Below are 22,005 nucleotides of genomic sequence, written 5' to 3'. Positions count from 1 at the left end.
GGTTCCCTTCGGTTTACTTCTCACTGCAAGGGAGTTTCACTGGGAACTCCTCAGCGAAAGGTTCGTGTCTCTACGACTTTCGGTTCTGGAGGAGTAGCGATAACAAGGTTTTCAACGCGCGTCGCCACAGTTCGCAGAGGGATCCAAATTGAGAGTTGTCATTCACGATACGGAGACCCGTCCAGAATTCCATGCTGACCCATGTGGTATTTCACTGCTATCTGAAGCGGGAAAGAGGTTCTAAAAGGTGCCATTTTCTGGTCTTTTGGGATGACCTTGACCTTTGACCTTGACCTATTTTTCATGGTCAAGGTCACCCGACCCGTTCCAGAAGGTTCGGTGTCTCTACGACGAATGCTTTAGGAGTCGACAATTTCTTAAACATGAGGGGTACTAACTTCTTGAAAGGGTCCTCGAATCCTTTGGTTGAATTCCCATGTCAATTGGACCAAGTCACCTCTATGTTCTGGAAAAGGTCGGATGCTCCTATCATTCACGGTTTTCGAGAAGAACCGATGACAAGGGTTTTTTGCGTAGAGTCCTCCAAGTTCGTTAAAGGTCAAAGTTCAGTTACGCAGGGTCAAATCTGAGCATGTTTCGAGATGTCGAAAAGGATGGTCTACATTGATTTTCGATAAGTCTTAAGACATCAAAAGCTTCTCACAGCGGAAAGAAAAGAAGACAAATAATAATAATAAAAAACAGAACAATATCAATAGGACTTTCCACAGGAAGGTGGAAAGCCCTAATAATAAAAAACAGAACAATATCAATAGGACTTTCCACAGAAAGGTGGAAAGCCCTAATTAAGTGAATACTCTACATTTCAACACAAGTTATGTCAAATATTATTTAACAAGATATACTTTGATATGTATTTAAATTGACCTACTTCATTAAAAACAAACTCTCTGAGTGTTTTTGTAGGTTTCTTTCCACGTATATACAAGGGACTTATGAATTTACGAACTTAAATAGTTGAAAGTGAAAACAAAACGATAATTGTTTCTTCTCCGTTCGATGTATAAATATTGTGCGTTCAAATTCTGAAGTACAAATGTAAAATAGATAAAGCCAACAGCCGTGTTTGACATTGCCGTAATGTGCGGACATTTGTTAGTGTAACACGTTGCTACAACTTTACAGTTGCGATTGACAGACTTCATATTTTATAAGAAACTTTGAACTGCAGCCTATAATAATTAAACGTACAAAATTTGTAAAAATTGTGAGAACCAACGGACAAATTCATACGATAGAACATACTGTCTGAATATATATCGCACATCTCCATGCGTAATACATGTGTACATGCTGGGCCTGTATAATTGACATGTTTACTGGGGTATTCCTAGATAGAATATTCTATCGTTAAAATGATAATGTCCTACGGACCGATTGTGGTGAGGGCCTGTCCCGAGACACAGTTAGAATATTCTAACTAGGGTATTCCGTATGGCCGTATAAGTTTGTACTGTACGTTTGATTCGAACATTCATTCTGTTTCGAACAATATCATTTTTAAAGTAACAAAAGGTAGGGAAATCGGTACTTTTAAAGCCATCGGAACGGACTCAAACATACACGATAGGTGTAACCCTCCCCCACCCCCCCCCCACCCCACCCCCCTGTACCTTTTTACCATAGGCCATGACTCTCATATTTACTCGTTTAGATATTGATTGTTTATCTTAAAAATATATAACAACATAAAAACTCACCTCTTTGCTGTTTCTTTTTGAGCCGTATCAACTGCGTTAGATGTATGTATTGACTGCCTTGGAATCTGACGTTTCCAGACGACACTTTTGTTATTATTATTTTTCTTTTTTCGACATGGCCGCATTGATTACGAGTTAATTTTTTTAATGGAAAGTGTTAATCTAACTTTGCATTTTAATTTTAATTTATAAAATTGAGTCGTGAGTAATGCGGCCCATGTGAATTTATAGACTAAAGTTGGCAAATTTATGCGATTTTCCCGGAAAACGTGAAACTGCGGTAGGTTTGGGCATTTACTTGAGTGCTTTAAACATCCGGTGTGAGGAAACGATTGCGCAATACAACTTGGCTCATGTTATAGATGAAAAATATAATCTTAGATTTATTCTAACGTGTTCTTTAATTTTTCCAAATTTGGTAGGCCAAAAATGGCATATTGTGGGTCATGTTCTTTGAGTTCCTAGTTTGCCGTCTGCACTCTATGTTCAATACAAGAGGCCCGTGGGCCTAGAATCGCTCAAGATGCATCAACTGACAAGTCAAATAGTATTCAAATATAGCCGTCAAATTCCAAAAGAAGGCCATAGTGACCAACTTTTTGGTCGACACATTCCAAAGACTCAAGATACATGAACTGAAAAAGTTTGATAATTGAAGTCAGATAGTATCTGAAATATTCAGATATCAACGTCAAATTCCAAAAGTAGGTCACAGTGACCTACTTTTGGTCGACACACTCTGAAGACCCAAGATCCATCAACTGAAAAAGTTTGATGATTGTAAGTCAAATAGTATCTGAAATATTCAAATATAGCCATCAAAATCCAAAAAATAGGTCACGGTGACTTACTTTTTAGTCAACACACTCTGAAGACTCAACATGTATCAACTGACAAAGGTTAATAATTGTAAGTCAAATAGTATTTGAAATATTAAAACATAGCCATCAAATTTCAAAAGTAGGTCATGGTGACCTACTTTTTAGTCAACAAATTATGAAGAATCAAGATGCATCAACTGACAAAGATTGATGATCGTAGCTTTCATAGTGTCCAAAATATGCATCTAAAATTGAAAATATGAAATTTGAATGTCTGCAAAATTCAAAAAGTAGGTCACTATGACCTACTTTTTTATAAATATGTTTCTGGGCCCCTAGACGCATCAACTTACAAAGTTTGATGATCCTAAACCTCTTGGTATCTGAAATAACAACCTAAAATGTATTAATACATTATTAGCCATAAAATTTAGAAAGTAGGTCATGGTGACATACTTTCCAATGACGCAGTTCCAGGTCCCACGGTCCATCAACTGTCAAATTTTGGTGATCATAGGCTCTAAAGTGTCCAAGATATGCATCAAAATCCATTTAATAATAATTACCTGCTAAATTCAAAAAGTTTGTTACCATGACCTACTTTTGAGACAACATGATATTAGGTCCTAAGATTAATTAACTGACAACATTTGATGATCCTAGTCTTTATACTAAGCAAAATATCAAAGTTTTAACAAAACAAAATTAAAGTAAACTTTGAAGTGACCTTGAGACCACACCCTTTGCCCCAGGATGATGCCTTGAACATTTTTTTTTCTACAACCTATCCTCACCCTTATGCATAAGTTTGCCCAGTGGTTCTTGAGAATAAGATTTTATAGCAACCACTACTTTTGTTTGGATTTCCTAATTATATCCCCTTGTTAGAGGGTCAAAACCCTAGTTTTAGTATACCCTGTGACAAATTTGACAAAAATTGGCCAAGGGGTTCTTGAGATATAGCCCTTTTTCGAAAAAGTTGACGCACAGGGCCATATGACCATATGATTAGCTCTTTGAGCCTTCGGCTCAGAAGGCATAAAAATACAAATTTGAAGTAAACATGGAAGACTCATGTGGTAACTTTTATTTCGAGATCACAGGGATATATCGAATCGACACATAAATCAAAATTAACAGATAAAACACCGTCAATGTTTTTGAATTTTGAGTTGAAAACAACAGAAAGATATTCTTCTTCTCATATTCATATGAATATTTTGTTTCGTAGGATTTTTAATCAAATAGATAAAATGACAAACACTTTCTAGACATACTTGAAAACTAGTTTGTTGAATAATTATATAATCTAATTTGAAGTACAACTACACATATGTTTAACATATTGTGTATCGCTGGCAAATTTACTGTAATTAATTTTTCTCACATTCACAGTCACCAAACGTTAGGGTAAGGCTATTATACACTTCCAAACGTAATCGTGCGTATCAGTCCAGAAGTAATCAAGTGTTTTCTTTCACCATGATATTTTCCGTTTATGGACGATCATAGTTTTTCGGTGATCTGAAACAGATGTAACCCTGTTAAGACAGTGAGGAGACAGGAAAGTAGAATTGGCAAATTGACGGTTACCGTATATCAAGGGACTAAGCACAGGGAGATAACGGGACGATAGCGCGACTGCGCGATGACGAAATTGCAATGACATAAGAACGACTTCACGATGGCGCAATGACGAAGTTGCAATGGCACAATGCACCAAAGACGTGATAAAGTATCATGTTAGTGCATCATCGAACCACCTTGCCATCAAAATCGTATCATCGTACATTAAATAGAATCGCCTTATGGTCATCGAATCATTGTTCTTTCACATCAACATCGCACAACCCGAAAGGAATGTTTTGACTTTGTATAAGTTATTTTATACTAAAATAAAATTAACAGCATCAAATCTAATTGTGAACAACAAAGCAGCAGGAGTGTGTTTGTGTGATTTGTCATTGGATAAGACGCTTTAACTATATAGCATCATTCTTAAATTGGTCGACTACGAGTTCACGTACAGTACATGGTGAACGATACGAGTTTCTCTCTACTTAGGACCAAGAAAGTTATCTATAAACAAGCATTCATGGTTAAAGAAGAAAATAAAACGTACATGTAGTTTACCTGGATATTTCAAGGATGTAGTCCGATAGCATGCACTTTTCATATTCTCCTTATCAGCAGTGTTTGGCTTTTGGGATCCCAAAATCTTGGATGGGGCTTAAAGATATAATGACAGATGCTAATACAAATACTTTACTAGTTTCTTTGAAATCAAATAGAAATAGAATTACATGCAAAAGCTGGGTTAGCATATCGTATGGGTGTTGTTGGCTCGTAACCAGCATTCGGAACTCTTGAGGCCTTCCAGGATTTACATCTTGGCAATCAGTGTCCGAGTCATCTGAAAACGACATCATACGAATTTCAGTAAAACACGGTTATAGCAAATCACCAGGACCAATAGAAAACAGTTCTTTAATACCATGTATATTCTTGAAAATTGCTTTATTTAAATATCATAGGGGAATGAATATTACTAAGTTAGAAGCGAGTATTCGTTATAAGCGTGTGCTTTTAATACATGTGCTTTACTGTACATTGTAAACGTGCACACCCACGAGATATTTTAAAAAATGTATAATACGTTATATTATATGCAAACATGCGTAAACAAACAAGGAGGAAGAGGTGTTATAAACTCTAATTTCTATTAAAACTACATACTCCACCTTACACGTTGTTTAGACGTTGTCTTTAATCTTCTAACATGCATTATCAGAGCAATGCATAAGAAATACATGTCTACATGTCCCATGAATTGACGGGTGTAATTCGACAGCATGTACATTATATCTTGATCAGGTGAACGGAGTAGTTCGTCGTCAAAATCAGTGTGCTAATAACGGCCTAACAATTGGTATGAAAAACGCCTAACACAATTTGATCCAATGATAGGTCATATGGTCAAACTAGATCATTATAGCGATCATAGAATTTGCGAAATGCTTACTTAAAATTAAATTGTTGAAACTCCAGTACGGCTCATGGCGGGTGTGACCAGTCGATAGAGGATGATTACTCTTCCTAAGCACCCGATCCCACCTCTGGTATGTCCAGGGTCCGTGTTTGTCTAACTAGTGCTTAGGATGAGTAGGCATTCCCTCTCGACCGGTCACAACCTCCGTGAGCCATATATCTTCATGAAGTAAACGGAGTTATCTGTAGTCAAAAGCAGTGTGTCAAGACCGGCCTAACATATAAGACATTATTTGACCAAATGAAAGGTTGTATTGGCAAATTGGATTGTTTGATATTGCAGAACCATAGATTTTGCGAAATGCTGACTATAAACGAGACACTTGAAACCCCATTGCAATCAATATGTTTGTCAGTAGCTTGCTTCAATCTAACAAGAGGCCCATGGGCCACATCGCTCACCTGAGTCACCTTGGCCCATATCTGAAGACTTTCCATATATATTTGCATGTAAAACCTTGGTCCCTATCATGGCCCAAACTACCCTTTGCAAACTTGAATCTACACTATGTCAGAAAGCTTTCATGTAAATGTCAACTTCTTTGGCCCAATGATTCTTTTAAAAGCTTTTTTCTATATTTGTATGTAAAACTTTGACCCCCCCCCACTTGTGGCCCCATCCTACCCCCCGGGGACCATAATTTGAACAAACTTAAATCTGCACTATGTCAGAAAGTTTTCTTGTAAATCTCAGCTTTTCTGACTCAGTGGTTATTGAGAAAAAGATTTTAACTATATATTTGTATATAAAACTTTGATGCCCCTTGTGGCCCCATCCTACCCCCGGAGCCCATGATTTGAAGAAACTTGAATCTGCACTACGTCAGAAAGTTTTCATGTAAAAATCAGCTTTTCTGGCTCAGTGGTTCTTGAGAAGAAGATTTTTCCTACATATTTGTATGTAAAACTTTGATCCCCTATTGTGGCCCCATCCAACCCCCGGAGCCCATGATTTGAACAAACTTGAATCTGCATTATGTCAGGAAGATTTCATGTAAATCTCAGCTTTTCTGGCTTAGTGGTTCTTGAGAAGAAGATTTTTAAAGTTTTTCCCTATATATTTGTGTGTAAAACTTTGATCACCCCCCTTTGGGGCCCATCTTATCCCCGGGGGCCATGATTTGAACAAACTTGAATCTGCACTATGTCAGAAAGTTTTCATGTAAAAATCAGCTTTTCTGGCTTAGTGGTTCTTGAGAAGAAGATTTTTAAAGTTTTTCCCTATATATTTGTATGTAAAACTTTGATTTCCCCCCCCCCCCCCTTGGGGCCCCATCTTATCCCCGGGGGCCATGATTTGAACAAACTTGAATCTGCACTATGTCAGAAAGTTTTCATGTAAAAATCAGCTTTTCTGGCTTAGTGGTTCTTGAGAAGATTTTTAAAAAAAATTTCCTATATATTTGTATGTAAAACTTTGATCCCCTATTGTGGCCCCATCCAACCCCCGGGGCCCATGATTTGAACAAACATGAATCTGCATTATGTCAGGAAGCTTTCATGTAAATCTCAGCTTTTCTGGCTTAGTGGTTCTTGAGAAGTAGATTTTTAAAGTTTTTCCCTATATATTTGTGTGTAAAACTTTGACCCCCCTCCCCCTTGGGGCCCCATCTTATCCCCGGGGGCCATGATTTGAACAAACTTGAATCTGCACTATGTCAGAAAGTTTTCATGTAAAAATCAGCTTTTCTGGCTTAGTGGTTCTTGAGAAGAAGATTTTTAAAGATTTTTCCTATATATTTGTAAGTAAAACTTTGATCCCCTATTGTGGCCCCATCCAACCCCAAGAGCCCATGATTTGAACAAACTTGAATCTGCAATATGTCAGGCAGCTTTCAGGTAAATTTCAGCTCTTCTGGCCTAGTGGTTCTTGAGAAGAATATTTTTAAATGACCCCACCCTATTTTGGCATTTTTGTGATTATCTCCCCTTTGAAAGGGACATGACCCTTCATTTGAACAAACTTGAAAGCCCTTCACCCAAGGATGCTTTTGGCCAAGTTAGGTTGAGATTGGCCCCGTGGTTCTGGAGAAGAAGTCGAAAATGTGAAAAGTTTACAGACAGACGGACAGACAGACGGACAGACAGACAGACGGACAGACAGACAGACGGACGTGTAACATTTGACTTGTGATTGTACATACTTAGAGTTATCGCTCTTACATGTTTTGTTTATATCCGGGACCCCGTGTGGACCCACACATGTTCGTCAAAAAAAAAAAAGTTACAGTTAGGAGCACGTTGTTTTTGTTCCTCTATAAGGCTCATGGCACGAGCCCTGCGCACACTATTACATGGTGTCAGAAGTAAACCAGATTTACAGAGAGAATCCTGTCAACACTTCAAAATGGATTTGACCGGCATTCCGACGCCAAAAATGGACTGGGATTGCACCAATCTCCCAGAAGCGTGGAAGAAATTTCAACAACATGTGCAACTTATTTTCGACGGGCCTTTAAAGGACAAGGACGAGGAAATAAAATGCAAGTATCTCTTATTATGGGTTGGTGACAAGGGCAGAGATGTATTTAACACTTGGCCGGAACTTTCAGCCGAGCAGGCAAAAACTTTGAATGTGTACTTTAACAAATTCAAGTCGTATGTCCAGCCCAAATTGAACCCTGTTTTTGCGAGGTACAAATTCAGTAACATTCTTCAAAACAGTGACACTACTGAACAATTTGTTACACGTCTGAAACTACATGTACAAGACTGTAATTACGGAGACCCTGATGAGATGGTGCGTGACCGCATTGTGTTTGGTACGTCATCTACGAAGGTGAGAGAGAGACTCATAAATGAGGGAGAAAAACTGACACTTGTTAAAGCTATTGAAATTAGCCAGAGTTACGAATACTCCCAAGAGCAATTACGTTTGATGTCGCCGCATAATGCCGAAGTGCATGCAGTGTCCAAACCGTCTCGCACAGGAAGCAGATCGAATTCGGAACCAAGTGATGCGAAATACAAGAACCGTAACTCCAATCATCGACGTTCATCCAAACAACAGAACCAACAGAAGAATCCAGGATCTTCTACATGTGGCAAATGTGGATACACTCACAAAAAAGCTGACGTCTGTCCAGCAAAGGGGAAACGCTGTGATAACTGTAACAAGTGGAATCACTTCTCCAAAGTGTGTCGCTCTGTGCACAAATCAAAGTCTGTTCATGAAGTTACAGCATGCCCCGAGTCTGACACTGAATCTGATTTCTACATTGATAGTATAGAGTCAAATTATGATCATGTAAAAAATCAACAGGCTTTTGCCAAGGTAAATATCGGTCCAAAATCCTTCCCTGTAGATTTCAAACTTGATACTGGTTCTCAAGCAAATATATTGCCTGAAAAGGTCTACAATAAGCTAGGATCACTTGACATCCTTCGTAGTCCCCAGCGTAAACTGTCAGCTTATGATGGTGGTCAACTACGCACATTAGGTGTTTGTCGTCTGTCGTGCACAGTAGGTCAAAGGTCACAGAACCTCGAGTTCTATGTTGTCGATACAGAAGGACCCCCTATTTTAGGTCTTCAGTCATGTCTTAGTTTTGAATTGATCAAATTAGTCTACTCTGTTGAAACAGTAGTCCCAGACAGTGATGTCAAGGTCCACTGTCCAGATAAAAGCGTTCACAAACATGAACCTGATGGTCACTCTCAATTTAGCTCATTAGACAATGAAGTAATTTTGAAACGTTACTCAGATGTTTTTTTCAGGAATTGGACTGTTTCCAGGGGAAATCAAGATCCACATTGATCAGAACGCCGTACCGGTAGTCCACCCCCCACGACGTGTACCATTCGCAATCCGCGACAAATTGAAATCCGAGCTCGAACGCATGGAGCAGGCAGATATAATTGCAAAGGTCACCGAACCAACGAAATGGGTAAACTCGCTTGTGGTAGTCGAGAAGCGCTCCGGTAAGTTACGCATCTGTCTTGATCCGCAAGACTTGAACAAGGCTATTTTGTGTCCACATTACCCAATGCATACCCTAGACGATATCCTGCCGCAGCTCTCTGGAGCCAAATTTTTCACTAAGCTAGATGCACGGTCTGGCTACTGGGCTCTCAAGTTGGACGAGGAGTCATCCTTCCTCACAACGTTCAACACCCCTTTCGGTCGTTACCGGTTTCACCGTCTCCCATTTGGACTTAAATCATCGCAGGATGAGTTCCAAAGGAAAATCGATGAGTGCTTTGAAGGTCTGAGCGGTGTCGTAGCCATAGTCGATGACATCTTGGTATTTGGTAGTTCTAGGGCAGAACACGATCAGAACCTTAGATCTGTTCTCGCAAGAGCACGCGACAAGGGCATCCGATTTAACGAGGATAAACTAGAGGTCGGGGTCACATAACTGTCCTATTTTGGACACGTCATATCGTCGCAAGGTCTTAAGCCTGATCCGTTAAAGGTCAATGCCGTCAGTAACATGAAACCCCCGCAAAACAAGACCGAACTTGAAACAATACTCGGGATGGTCAATTATCTCGCAAAGTTTGCGCCGAACCTCTCGGAAATCACCAGTCCGATGCGAAAAATGTTGAACAAAGATGTGCAGTTCTCTTGGGACCACCCCCAGGAAAGAGCATTCAATGAGGTCAAAAAGGTCATCACTCAATGCCCAGGACGAGTACTCGCATACTATAACCCTGGCAAGGAAGTCACTTTGCAAGTTGACGCTTCTAAATTTGGTTTAGGGGCTACATTAATGCAAGATAAGAGACCGATAGCATTTGCGTCGAAGTCACTCACTTCCGCAGAAGTGAACTACGCTCAAATTGAGAAGGAAATGTTGGCCATCTTATTTGGTTGTAAACATTTTCACCAATACGTTTACGGACACTCCGTACGAGTCGAAACCGATCACAAACCACTTGTAAGCATAGTAAAGAAGCCGATCAGCGCGGCTCCTCCTAGGCTTCAGCGCATGCTATTGCAACTTCAAAGATATGATATAGACTTGTACCATTTGCCCGGAAAGAGCATACCCGTGGCTGACACTTTGTCCCGTAAGTTTCTTCCGGACTCTTATCCACATATTTCGGAAGGATTAGACCTTCAGGTACATTCAGTCTTATCTTCACTACCGATTAGTGAACGAAAATTAGAGGCGATAAGATCCGCTACTTGTCGTGACGAGCAACTTTCTACATTAGCTGAGATAATTCTGAATGAACTGAAATGCTCGAAAAAATCCATGCAGGCCACATGGGCATCGATAAATGTCTAAGCCGCGAAAGGGATATTATGTTCTGGCCGAAAATGTCAAGTGACATACAGAACCTTGTTTCTAGCTGCAAGATATGCTTAGAGTCTCGAAGGTCAAACCAAAAAGAACCTTTAATCAGTCATGAAATACCTGATTATCCTTGGCAAATAGTGGCAACCGATTTGTTCGCGTTTGAAGGTCAGCACTACCTCGTGGTAGTTGATTATTTGAGTAGATATTTTGAGTACACGAAACTTCGAAGCACGAGCAGCAGCATGATTATCAATGAGCTAAAATCCATATTTGCGCGATTCGGTATCCCGGAAAAGGTCGTATCGGACAATGGTCCACAATACTCATCGTACGAATTTGAAGACTTCAGTAAGAAGTGGAACTTTGATCACATAACATCAAGTTCTAGGTACCCACAGTCTAACGGTCTCGCCGAGCGAACTGTGCAAACGGTCAAGCGACTCCTTAAGAAAACGTGAAAGAGTGGTACCGACCCTCTATTAGCAGTTTTAGAATATCGCACAACCCCGTTGTCAGATACTGGTTGTTCCCCTTTCCAAGTCTTAATGAGTAAAAAACTCAGATCTGTGATTCCTTGTTTACCTGTTCAACTGGTCCCAGAAACCCCAAATTTGCCAAAGATCAAGAGTCTAATGAGGTCATCTCGTCTAGAACAGAAAAATCACTATGATGTAAAAGCAAAACCTTTGAAACCACTGGTTCTTAATGAAACGGTGAGAATCCAAGGCGAGAATAAATCTTGGAAACCAGCAGTTGTTGTTGACAAACACAACACTAGGTCATACACTGTCCGCACTGCTGATGGCGCGCAATACACGAGAAATCGTCGTCATTTGCTTAAGACAAATGAACCAGACTTGAGCCAGGTATCTATGTTTGAGTCTTTTCCCATTGTTTTGGACAATCAAAATTCTAGTCCCATGGTCACAAACAATCACGATCATGAAAATTTAGAGGTTGAAAAGTCTGACATTAACAGCCCCCTTAAATCAAAAAATGACTCTAGTCAAGGTTGCTACATACACGCTCTGGACGTGCTGTCAAACCAAAGACAATTGTTTCTATGTAATTTCAAAAAGAGGGAGATGTAACATTTGACTTGTGATTGTACATACTTAGAGTTATCGCTCTTACATGTTTTGTTTATATCCGGGACCCCGTGTGGACCCACACATGTTCGTCAAAAAAAAAGTTACAGTTAGGAGCACGTTGTTTTTGTTCCTCTATAAGGCTCATGGCATGAGCCCCTGCGCACACTATTACAGGACGCCGGCCAAAATGTGATCAGAATAGCTCACTTGAACCTTCGGTTCAGGTGAGCTAAAAACAGATCATACGCAGAACAACATGTTGCGTATCGAATCAGTTGAGAGTCATAATTACCATATGCAGTTGACAATGAAAAAATTGCTACATAAATATGGGAAATGCTCGATGGAGATGCCGAGGTCATCCCGTCGAATTGTTAGTTTGCCGTTAACATATATGTTCAATATATATTAAAGCACGAAGCAAATGTGGAGGATTGTATGTTTTTTATTTCGAGTTTACTGGGATATATCGAATCGACATATGAATCAAAATCACAATCGATTGTTGATAAATAAATGTCAGGTTGAAGGCCACAAAAAGTGGTAAAATGTCGTGTGAAAAAACTCATACACATGTATATTGAATATAAAAATCTTGTTTATTATAATTTTCTAAGAGCAGTTCCAAGTGGTGTGCATGTACACTCAAGTACTTTGCGCATTAGTTATGTTGTTATTTTGGATAGACAATGTGAATTATGTTCTAAGATAGGAAAGACAAAAGAACTAGTTTATTTATGCTGGAAAAACATTTGTTAGTCTATACCATATTCTACGTATACATCACATCATCCATATGCAGAGAGGACCTCCCACACCTGAATAAAACTTATTTAGTAAACATTTAACAGAGAAATTAAGATAATGATTTCAGCCAATGAAATGAACGTTTGAATTTCTTTCATATTAATCCCATGCATGTGTACAATTGTAAATGCAGATTATATATACATGTACATGTTCAGCTTAGGTACGTAAATGTTTCCATCTGAATGAAGACAGCTGATCGACACGGACCAATTATGTAGTATTCGGTACAAGAAAGTGAAAATATATTTACTGTAGGAATACAAATAGTGTTTATTGTTTTGTTTCATGGATTGTAAAAAAGGAATGTGTATACTACTTAGTGTGTACATGTACACATGTGTTCCTTTACAAATATTATGAGTAGACCTAGGTAAAAAGTACTCCCATTTAATGCGCTAAATAGCGCTTTCATAGCGACAATGCATATCATGTGAATAACTTACAGTTGTATTCATGTATTTTATTTGAAGTCAGTGTAGAAAGTTGATACCTTTTGCTTATTTCATTCTATTGAAAAATAATTGGTCAACTAATCCTTTGAATTTATAATATAATTTTCACATGTGTATTGCAACTATACAGATTTACATGTGAAATGCAGCTTTTCCATCTAAACTATCCAAATCTTTCGAAATAGTTTGCAATATATGTATTGTAATTTTAAGCACTGCATGCGTTCTTAAACGTGATTCCATCTGCTAATACTGCAGATAAACAGATAAATATGTCGGACACAGAATTCATGCCAGCTTTAAAGCTGACATAAATTAATAAATATAGTATAATTATATATGCTCGTCATATTTCTCTGCTAATCCGCCATATTAGTTGGATATTTTATTGTTATATGTATCAGGGCTCGCATGGTATATAAGGGGACGAGTTTTGCTACGCTTCACTTCACATCAGTGTATCCAATGTATCTTTGTGGGTAGCTTCTATAGGTAACACGTACATGTACGATACTAATTCATAGGATATCAAGAAGAAATGAAATCACGTTTTGGAACACCACGCAGTGATCAAAATTATAATTAACATATCGTACAGTAGTAAACCATTCTAAAAACTTTTGGATAAATATATATAGAATGCATTTCCTTTACGTGAATGTGCGTACATTTCCAGTAAATATGTCAAAACTATACAAAAAATGCGGAGAAATATTTCATCTATCATCTATACCATTCACAGTTACTTCAAGTAAAAGATAAATGCATAAATACTACTGTAATTATAAACATGACATGTATGCTCGTCATGAAAACGCATCGAATGCTGACGACAATTTACCGGGGTCTACTCGTAATATCTGTAAAGGACCGTAGATCGAAAATACTCTAAGTAGTAGTAAAACTGCCTTTATCTGCATAATCAATGAAATAAAACTCCAGTTGCATTCCAACAGCAAATACCATTATCCATTGTATAGACTGTGACACACTTAGCCCGTGCCGATCAGCTATCTTCAGTCAGGGGAAATATAAGAGTATAGTATTTACTCTGCATTGTGCATGGATCCCTATGCCATATGATTTACTGGTCAGAGTATTCCAGATTTATAAATCAGGAAATCATTTAGGTACATAAATCGTTTATGCATATGTAATTTCCATATTATACAACACTGTACGAGTCTATGGGATGAGAGAGAGAGAGAGAGAGAGAGAGAGAGAGAGAGAGATAACCGATGATCTTGTAATAATCGCGCTCTTATTATGACAAATGATATCATTAATTCAATAAAACAGAACAGTACTAGTAACTCAATATTGCTCTCATTAATTGATAATACAGATTTATTCGATTCATTTAAAGCACGTAATAATTAGAAATTTAACATATCTTTAAATAATGTTATTTTCAATTACTTCATTTTATGCTGATTTGACGCTAAATAGATCTTATACATTCTGCGTTGAACTCGACGCAAATTGTACTAATGCAAAATGTAATAATCGAGTTTATCATATTATGCGTCGTAATCAAGCACATAGATTCAAGGGGGAGGGGACAAAAGTGTCTGTCCCCCACCTTTAATAACAATATCCATTTTTTTTTTTTTGCTATTTTGTAACATAAATAAAAGATATATTGTGTGACAACCCCTCTCCCCACTTGAGCCCAGCTTGAAAGTTCTGAAATAATAGTAGAAGACACACACCACCACCAATTAAGAAAATGAAGATATTATGAGGCGCTCATAGTAGAGGACTCTAACCATTCCATCCCACCCCCAACGATTGCAGAAAATGAAATGTAGGGGGAAATTACCGAGGCAGTCAAAGTAAAAGACTCTTTAACCCTTCACCCCCATTAGGAGTTTGAACATTGGACAAAACAACTTGGTTTGTTTGGGTGTTTTGTTTTATTTTATTGCTGTTTTTGTTAATCTTTTTTATCATTACTTTGAATGGCAAGACATGTTGAAGAATCCAATTTTCCATTTTGTCCCGTGATGTAACCCCCCCCCCTCCCCATGAAAACTGACGATACATGTCTGGTTATTACACGTACATTTTGCTTTGCAACACATGCAAGTATACTAATTGCATGTTGTAGAATTTTACCAAGCTTTCCTTCATTTACACAGTGTAAGAAAAGGTAAACCAAAAACACAAAACAAAATGCATAAAGATCAAGATATTTTCAAGCGTAGAAACTTCATTCACGTATATATAAATACATGTATTTAGAAAAATCACATGCATGCATTGCAGGACAAAAGCATCTGTGTGTTTTAACGTTTCTGTAACATGCCATAATGATTACTTTCAGGCTTGAGTGTAATTTATTCATCAATATTTTCATGTTGTAGATCTGGCGCAATGATCATACCACTGTGCGTCGAAATTTCAAATTCAAGTGTATTCGATAAGATGTTAGTATTAATAAATCAGTAAATTCGTGTTGAGGTTTTATTTGATATGATACAATGTCAATATACTGTAACGCATTAGTAGAATATGCAAAAGACAAGAGTATAAACATTTTCTTTTTTCATTATTAGTATCAATATCTATATGATCACGTAAAAGCATTATATAATTTATATCTGGATTCATTTATACCGATTTAGATATCAATAAAAACAAAGCTGCATAGTTTGGGTGAGGGGTTCTAATGAGTCTGATAAAATTAAAAGAAGGAACCCAACATTTACATTCAAACTAGATGTACTTCAAAGTTAATTCATTTCTGCTCTGACTGAAAACATGATTCTAAATTTGGAAACGAATCTTCATATAAAATAATTAATAGGGGAAAACATAAATTCGAGCTCCTTTGGAATTTAATGAAATACTGATATGCACCTTTCTTTCAACACGAATTGATATGTTGTTTCAGGCATGTATTCAGGGGGTTGGGGTGGGCAGGAAGGCTGCTCTGCTTTCCCCACTTTTTTGACAATTTACTTTTTCCCGTTATTCTAACATAGAAAGTCAGTATTTTCTACATGCACAGTTCAAACTAATATTTTTTTTTAAAATTTGTAATGAATTCAATTATAAGCACCAACTCCTGAAAGTTTCCAATATATTGTCAATCACAAATTCTTAAAATAGCTGGAAATATTTAATGCTTATAAGTTTACATTTATATCAGTGATCAATTTTCTTTCCTACTGGAAATGATATATTGTATTCTCTCTCTCTCTCTCTCTCTCTCTCTCTCTCTCTCTCTCTCTCTCTCTCTCTCTCTCTCTCTCTCTCACCTGTTCAATCAATACATACGGACATACAAGGCCGTAAATAATCATGTGGTTCCAGAAGAGACAACAAAACTATATTTTCCTTTATACATTTTTATAAGTGTCTTTGTGTAATCAACTGTTTATTACGGATTGCAAATGTAATACATGCATGTTCACATAGATATATATTTTCGATCATTATTCCCTTATCTGTATATCCAAGATTGTATATGATCATTGATAAATTTTGAATTGTGCACGCAATATATCCAACCAGATATTAGATTCCCGATTTCTATAAACTACAAAACCTCGACCAGACAACCATTCAATAAAGGAAAAATTTTCGACTCTGACATCTCCCCTTATTGAAGACACTCTGTTTGCTCGGGTGAAGTGTGTTGCAGTTTGTGTAATGGAATGACAACGTGTTGTAAAGTTATAACGAGATATAAATGGAGTTTATCATTTTGTTTCGTGGATTTATCAGAATAAAGAAAATCTGATATTTTCGATAAGTGCACTGGCGGAGTCCACCTAGAAAAATCATTCAGGTGTGACAATCACATTTGGGGTATATACGGATAGAGTAAATTAGGCTATCTGAGATATCAATTCATGTCAGCTTAAGCACTGTTGTAGCTTGGGAAAAACTACATGTGATGATGCGTGTATACGCCACATTGACGTTAGTGCTGCAAATATATACTACTCAAAATTTGATAAGGATCATAGGTATTTTTCTGTTTAAAAAATTAATAACTGCATAACTAGCAATATTGTGTCCAAGTGAAATCAAAAACGTCTTCAACAAACTTGCACGTGCATTTCATGCCACGGGAAATGCGTTTCTCATCACAATTTATGCTTTTGCTACCTTTGCACGATTTTCATTCAGGCATCGGTGTCTGATTCTTTCTAAAATTTCAAACTCACTTGAGTGTTTACACTACGTTTATCAACACAATGTCCCCTCAACGTCTAAGGCGTCGCCTGACGACAGAACAACTGGGCAGATGTATTGGAATGCTTGACGCTGGCTATTCACAATGTGACGTTGCAAATACATTAAATGTCAGTCAGAGAGTTGTAAACAGGGCCTGGAACCGACTGCAAACTTTTAGTACAACAGCACACCGGCATGGGGGTGGTCGTCAGAGGTCGACAACCCAACGCCAAGACCATTTTATGCCTCTTCAGGCACGACTCCATCCCTTCTGGACAGCAACCAACCTACGTAACGACCTCCTGAATGCCTCGGGGGTGAATGTGTTCACTCAGACGATATGGAATCGGCTTCACAATGCAGGTCTCAACTCTATAAAGGCATGTGTTTGAGTCCCTCGGACTGTTCGACACCGGCGGGAGCGATTGGACTGGGCTGAAGATCATGTCACTTGGACACAGAACGACTGGGTTCAAGTTCTGTTCACCGATGAGTCCAGGTATTGTTTGGACTTTACAGACAGGAGGCACCGAGTGTGGCGACGACAACGTGAACGTTTCCATGATGCCAACATCAGTGAACATGAACGTTATGGTGGTGGTTCCATCATGGTCCGGGGTGGAATCAGCAGGGATGGAAGAACAGATATTCATGTCCTGGAGAGAGGAACAATGACGGGGGTGCGGTACCGGGATGAGATCCTCGATGTTTAAGTCAGACCCTACGCTGGTGCTGTTGCCCCTGAGTTCATCCTAATGGATGATAACGCCCGTCCTCATCGCGCCAGGGTGGTGGAGCAGTACCTTCAGCAGGAGGCAATTGTCCGTATGGACTGGCGAGCGCGCTCACCGGACTTGAACCCGATTGAGCATGTATGGAACATGCTACAGGTTGCCCTTTCACACCGTAGAGCACAACCCACGACTTTGACAGAGCTCGGAAACGCCCTCGTGGAAGAGTGGAACAACCTTCCCATTGGAAACATCCGGGTGCTTATTGACAGCATGGTTCGACGTTGTCAAGCCGTCATTGATGCAAGGGGAGGCCATACCCGGTATTGACACTTCATCGACTAAGTGTACTGATGGACTATCCCCAAAAACTGTGTAATTCTTTCTCTGGTTCGCTGTTAATTTTTGTAATGAAATGCCTTTTGGTGTTGTTATCAGATTTCAAGCATTTCGTATTGATAACAGTTCATGCCGTTCATGAATTTTCATTCATAACCTGAGTAAACACGTTTCTGAGTCAAATTTATGTCTTTTGTTATGTTAGTGGTAAATTACACACCTATAACCTAATGATCCTTATTAAATTTTGAATAGTATATATATCATAATTCATATATTAATCTATATACCATGACTTGTGACCTCTTCGTCAACAAATGGGATTCGAGGTTCTACAAGTGGTTCGGTTTCCTTAAACGATGCGTCATCCAGATCGTCTGCATCTTCAGCTCCGGTGTCTGAAACAAGATTTTAGGGAATTATTCATAACACTAATACATATGAAGTTTCTTAGTTTTTCGTTTATTGCTATGATATTTACTGTAATTTTCACATGGAAACACATATCACATAATCATTCATATTGAAATTCATTTTATTGTCAATTGATAAAGTTTTCATGATCATTCGAATACGAAATCTCTCTCTCTCTCTCTCTCTCTCTCTCTCTCTCTCTCTCTCTCTCGTGTGTGTGTGTGTGTGTGTGTGTGTGTGAGAGAGAGAGACATATCCAACTCTTTATTAAAATGGCATTATAGGGGTAGTTATTATTTCATTTTGGGGCTTAGACTACAATGCGACACATCTCAAAAAGGTAACTTGTTTGAAACAAATTTAAAGGGACTGGTTCACATTTTTTAAAGAAAAAATATTTCTTAGTTTTTATGTTAACAATTGAAAATATAATTCATCTAAGTTGAAAACCAAACTTTAGACCTTCTAAATACAAGGATTGGAATAATATCTTAGTCTTAAGTGGTATATATCCAAAACAAGTTTCGAATCTTTTCGTCTTTTTATGTTTACAAACATACCAGTGCAATTTTGGTTTTGTAATTTAAGTGATCTTATTTTTTTCTATATTCAAAATTTAACTTTTAAATGATACATTTTACCTAAAGTATTCTTGATATATGATAAATTTGGTTCGATATCCATTTATTTCTAAAGCTTCGTAAACAATAACACACCTCAACCTTTGAAGATATTAAACTGTACATTTTGATCATTTAAAGTGAAAAACAAATTCGGGGGAAATCGTAAATCTGCCCGACAGCTTTATATCGCTCTATCAGATTGTGTGTTCTCCCGCTTCTGTTTCCAAGATCATTTTCAAAAATAATATCTAGAAAACGCATAGAAGTATTTTCTGTCAGACCCAAAAACAAAATCAATCCTCAATAATGTCCAAGAATTAGTAGTAGTTATTTCCTTGCTTTGAAATTCCATTTGGAAAGACATAACAGACGCTTTTGAAACATGAATGAAAATATCTTAGATGGTAAGAAAATTATTATTCTTGAAAACTACTCACTGAGCATCATCATCTGGCTTTTGAATACATGTAAACCACCATTGAAGGTAATAAGTCCATGTAACAACCCAGTTAACCAAAGATTGCTCGAATCAAGAAAATACGGGAAAGTTTTTGGATGATATGAATATACATTTGGAGTTTCTAAATGTTTTTTTTTTAGGAAATATCACTGTTTTCTAATTAACTACTTGTATCTATTTGCATGTACATCGATGAACACTTTTCATTTCTCAACACTACATAAACGTTATCATGGGTGACCAATCAGAGGTACGTAAGATGAAAAATACAATACTCGGACATTAAGTCTTCCAATAGTGACAGAATAGCAGACTATGATTTAATGGATTGTCTCACAATAGTAGCATGAAAACCTTCACACTGTCTACAGTTGGACTGCAAATTACGGCGAGTATACCTTAGCGATTATACAAGTCGTGAAAACTTCTTGACAGAAGGAATGAACATCCATAACATGCTCTCTTTTTGACACAAATCCATATTCTTCACAAAATCACAGCATCATTGAGAGGTCTTTAAAAAGCAGACTTTGTGGTATCCCCTTGTCTGTCCTAGAACTGTTTGAAGAACTTCAAAGCAAAGTTACCTATGAGGAAATTAGCTATCCCATACGAAGATGACAAAAGTTTTGAAAGGAAATTGGTTTATGTAAGTAGAACCTCTATGTACAGGAAAATATCTACCGAGAGTAAACTACAGCGTCGGCTTCAGGTGTCAAATATTTCACTACGGCCAATCCATATCTCAGCGCAAAATCATTTGCACGCATTGTTAAGCTACCGCCCATATCACATATCGCTGTAAAAAGTGTAAACAGGAGGGTCACAATCCTAGCCATCAACATTGTCCATAATACGAATGGAGAGGACGATATGTTATCCATTTTTCCATGTGAACTGAACATCTATGGAGTGACCCATAATTCAATTCCCTGTCAGACTTCGATGCGTCCTCGGTGTTTAATCCAGATGAGGCGGGTAATGGTGAACACTAACTCTGAAATGGCTAGTAACAATTTCGATTTCCAAGACCTAAATGTCGAAGGATTCTGATTTTTGAACAATGGAATGGACTCCACTGAAATGCTTTTTTATTTATAATCTAGTAATTACTATTTATAATTAGTGCTGAACTCACGACCAGAGGAACCAAATATCCTAACACCATGCGACCAGTGCGCTAAACCGTTCAACCATCTAAGCAAGAGAAAACCTTCCTTTCGATTACGATGGAATTCTCGCCACGCTGTCACACGTTACACGGTCATTGTAAATGGAAATGGGATAGTCATGTATCGTAAATTCAAGAGAATCACACAAGATACGCATTGCATTTGAAATATTTTATTTATCATATTCTTGGCAATGATTATGCAGACTTTGCACTGCGTGATACGGGTGACATCACAATAGACGATATGAAAGACCGGTCCGAAAATCCATATCACATATCAAACCGGCATGCAACTTACTCATGTTTTTATCATGGTAAATCAATATTTTTAATTGCAGTAAATCAATGTATGATAGTTTTTATCATAGTTACTAATAATTGATGCACATATATCAAACTTATTACATGTAAGGTGAAGATAACGAAAAGTGATCAATCTCATAACTCCTATGAGCAATACAAAATAGATAGTTGGGCAAACACGGATGGGATCAGGTGTCTAGGAGGAGTAAGCATCCCCCGCCGACCGGTTACACCCACCGTGTACCATAATGATAGTTAATCAATGTATCAGAGATTTACCATTATAGTAATTCAATGTACCAACGGTTTTACTAAAGTAAATCGTTGTATCAAGGTTTTTGCCAAGAAAAGTAATGTATCAAATATTGATTTCTCTTTAAAATGTAAAAACGTAACCCGCATGTGACAACAAGAAGATTATTTTATAAAAACAGCTTTCGGATTCGGTATAAAAAAAATTTAATAAAAACCTCAAAGATACTATCTCGTTCGTATGAAATATTTAAGTATGAAAAATTGAAGCATATGATAAATATAATTTCACAGGCCAACATCCATATCATATGTCATATCAGCACTCAGGT

At 37.7% G+C, this 22,005-nt stretch overlaps 1 protein-coding gene across 1 annotated transcript in view; it reads right to left on the bottom strand.

The window, feature by feature from the left end:
• Positions 1 to 3,613: 3,613 nt before the first annotated feature.
• The window catches only part of LOC125660709 (uncharacterized), a 58,718-nt gene continuing 40,326 nt past the window's right edge, over positions 3,614 to 22,005 (bottom strand). Inside the window, exons 13-16 of the mRNA XM_056147202.1 lie at positions 18,738 to 18,845; positions 4,846 to 4,955; positions 4,676 to 4,771; positions 3,614 to 4,066 (exon numbers count right to left, since the gene is read on the bottom strand). Of these exons, the coding sequence (XP_056003177.1) occupies positions 4,715 to 4,771; positions 4,846 to 4,955; positions 18,738 to 18,845 (275 nt within the window). The 3' untranslated portion in view covers positions 3,614 to 4,066; positions 4,676 to 4,714. The remainder of the gene's footprint in view (positions 4,067 to 4,675; positions 4,772 to 4,845; positions 4,956 to 18,737; positions 18,846 to 22,005) is intronic.

Source organism: Ostrea edulis, chromosome 8 (assembly GCF_947568905.1).
Source record: "Ostrea edulis chromosome 8, xbOstEdul1.1, whole genome shotgun sequence".
Lineage (NCBI taxonomy): Eukaryota > Metazoa > Mollusca > Bivalvia > Ostreida > Ostreidae > Ostrea > Ostrea edulis.
The sequence above is the reverse complement of the archived record's forward strand: the minus strand, read 5'-3'. Positions and strand labels throughout refer to the sequence as shown.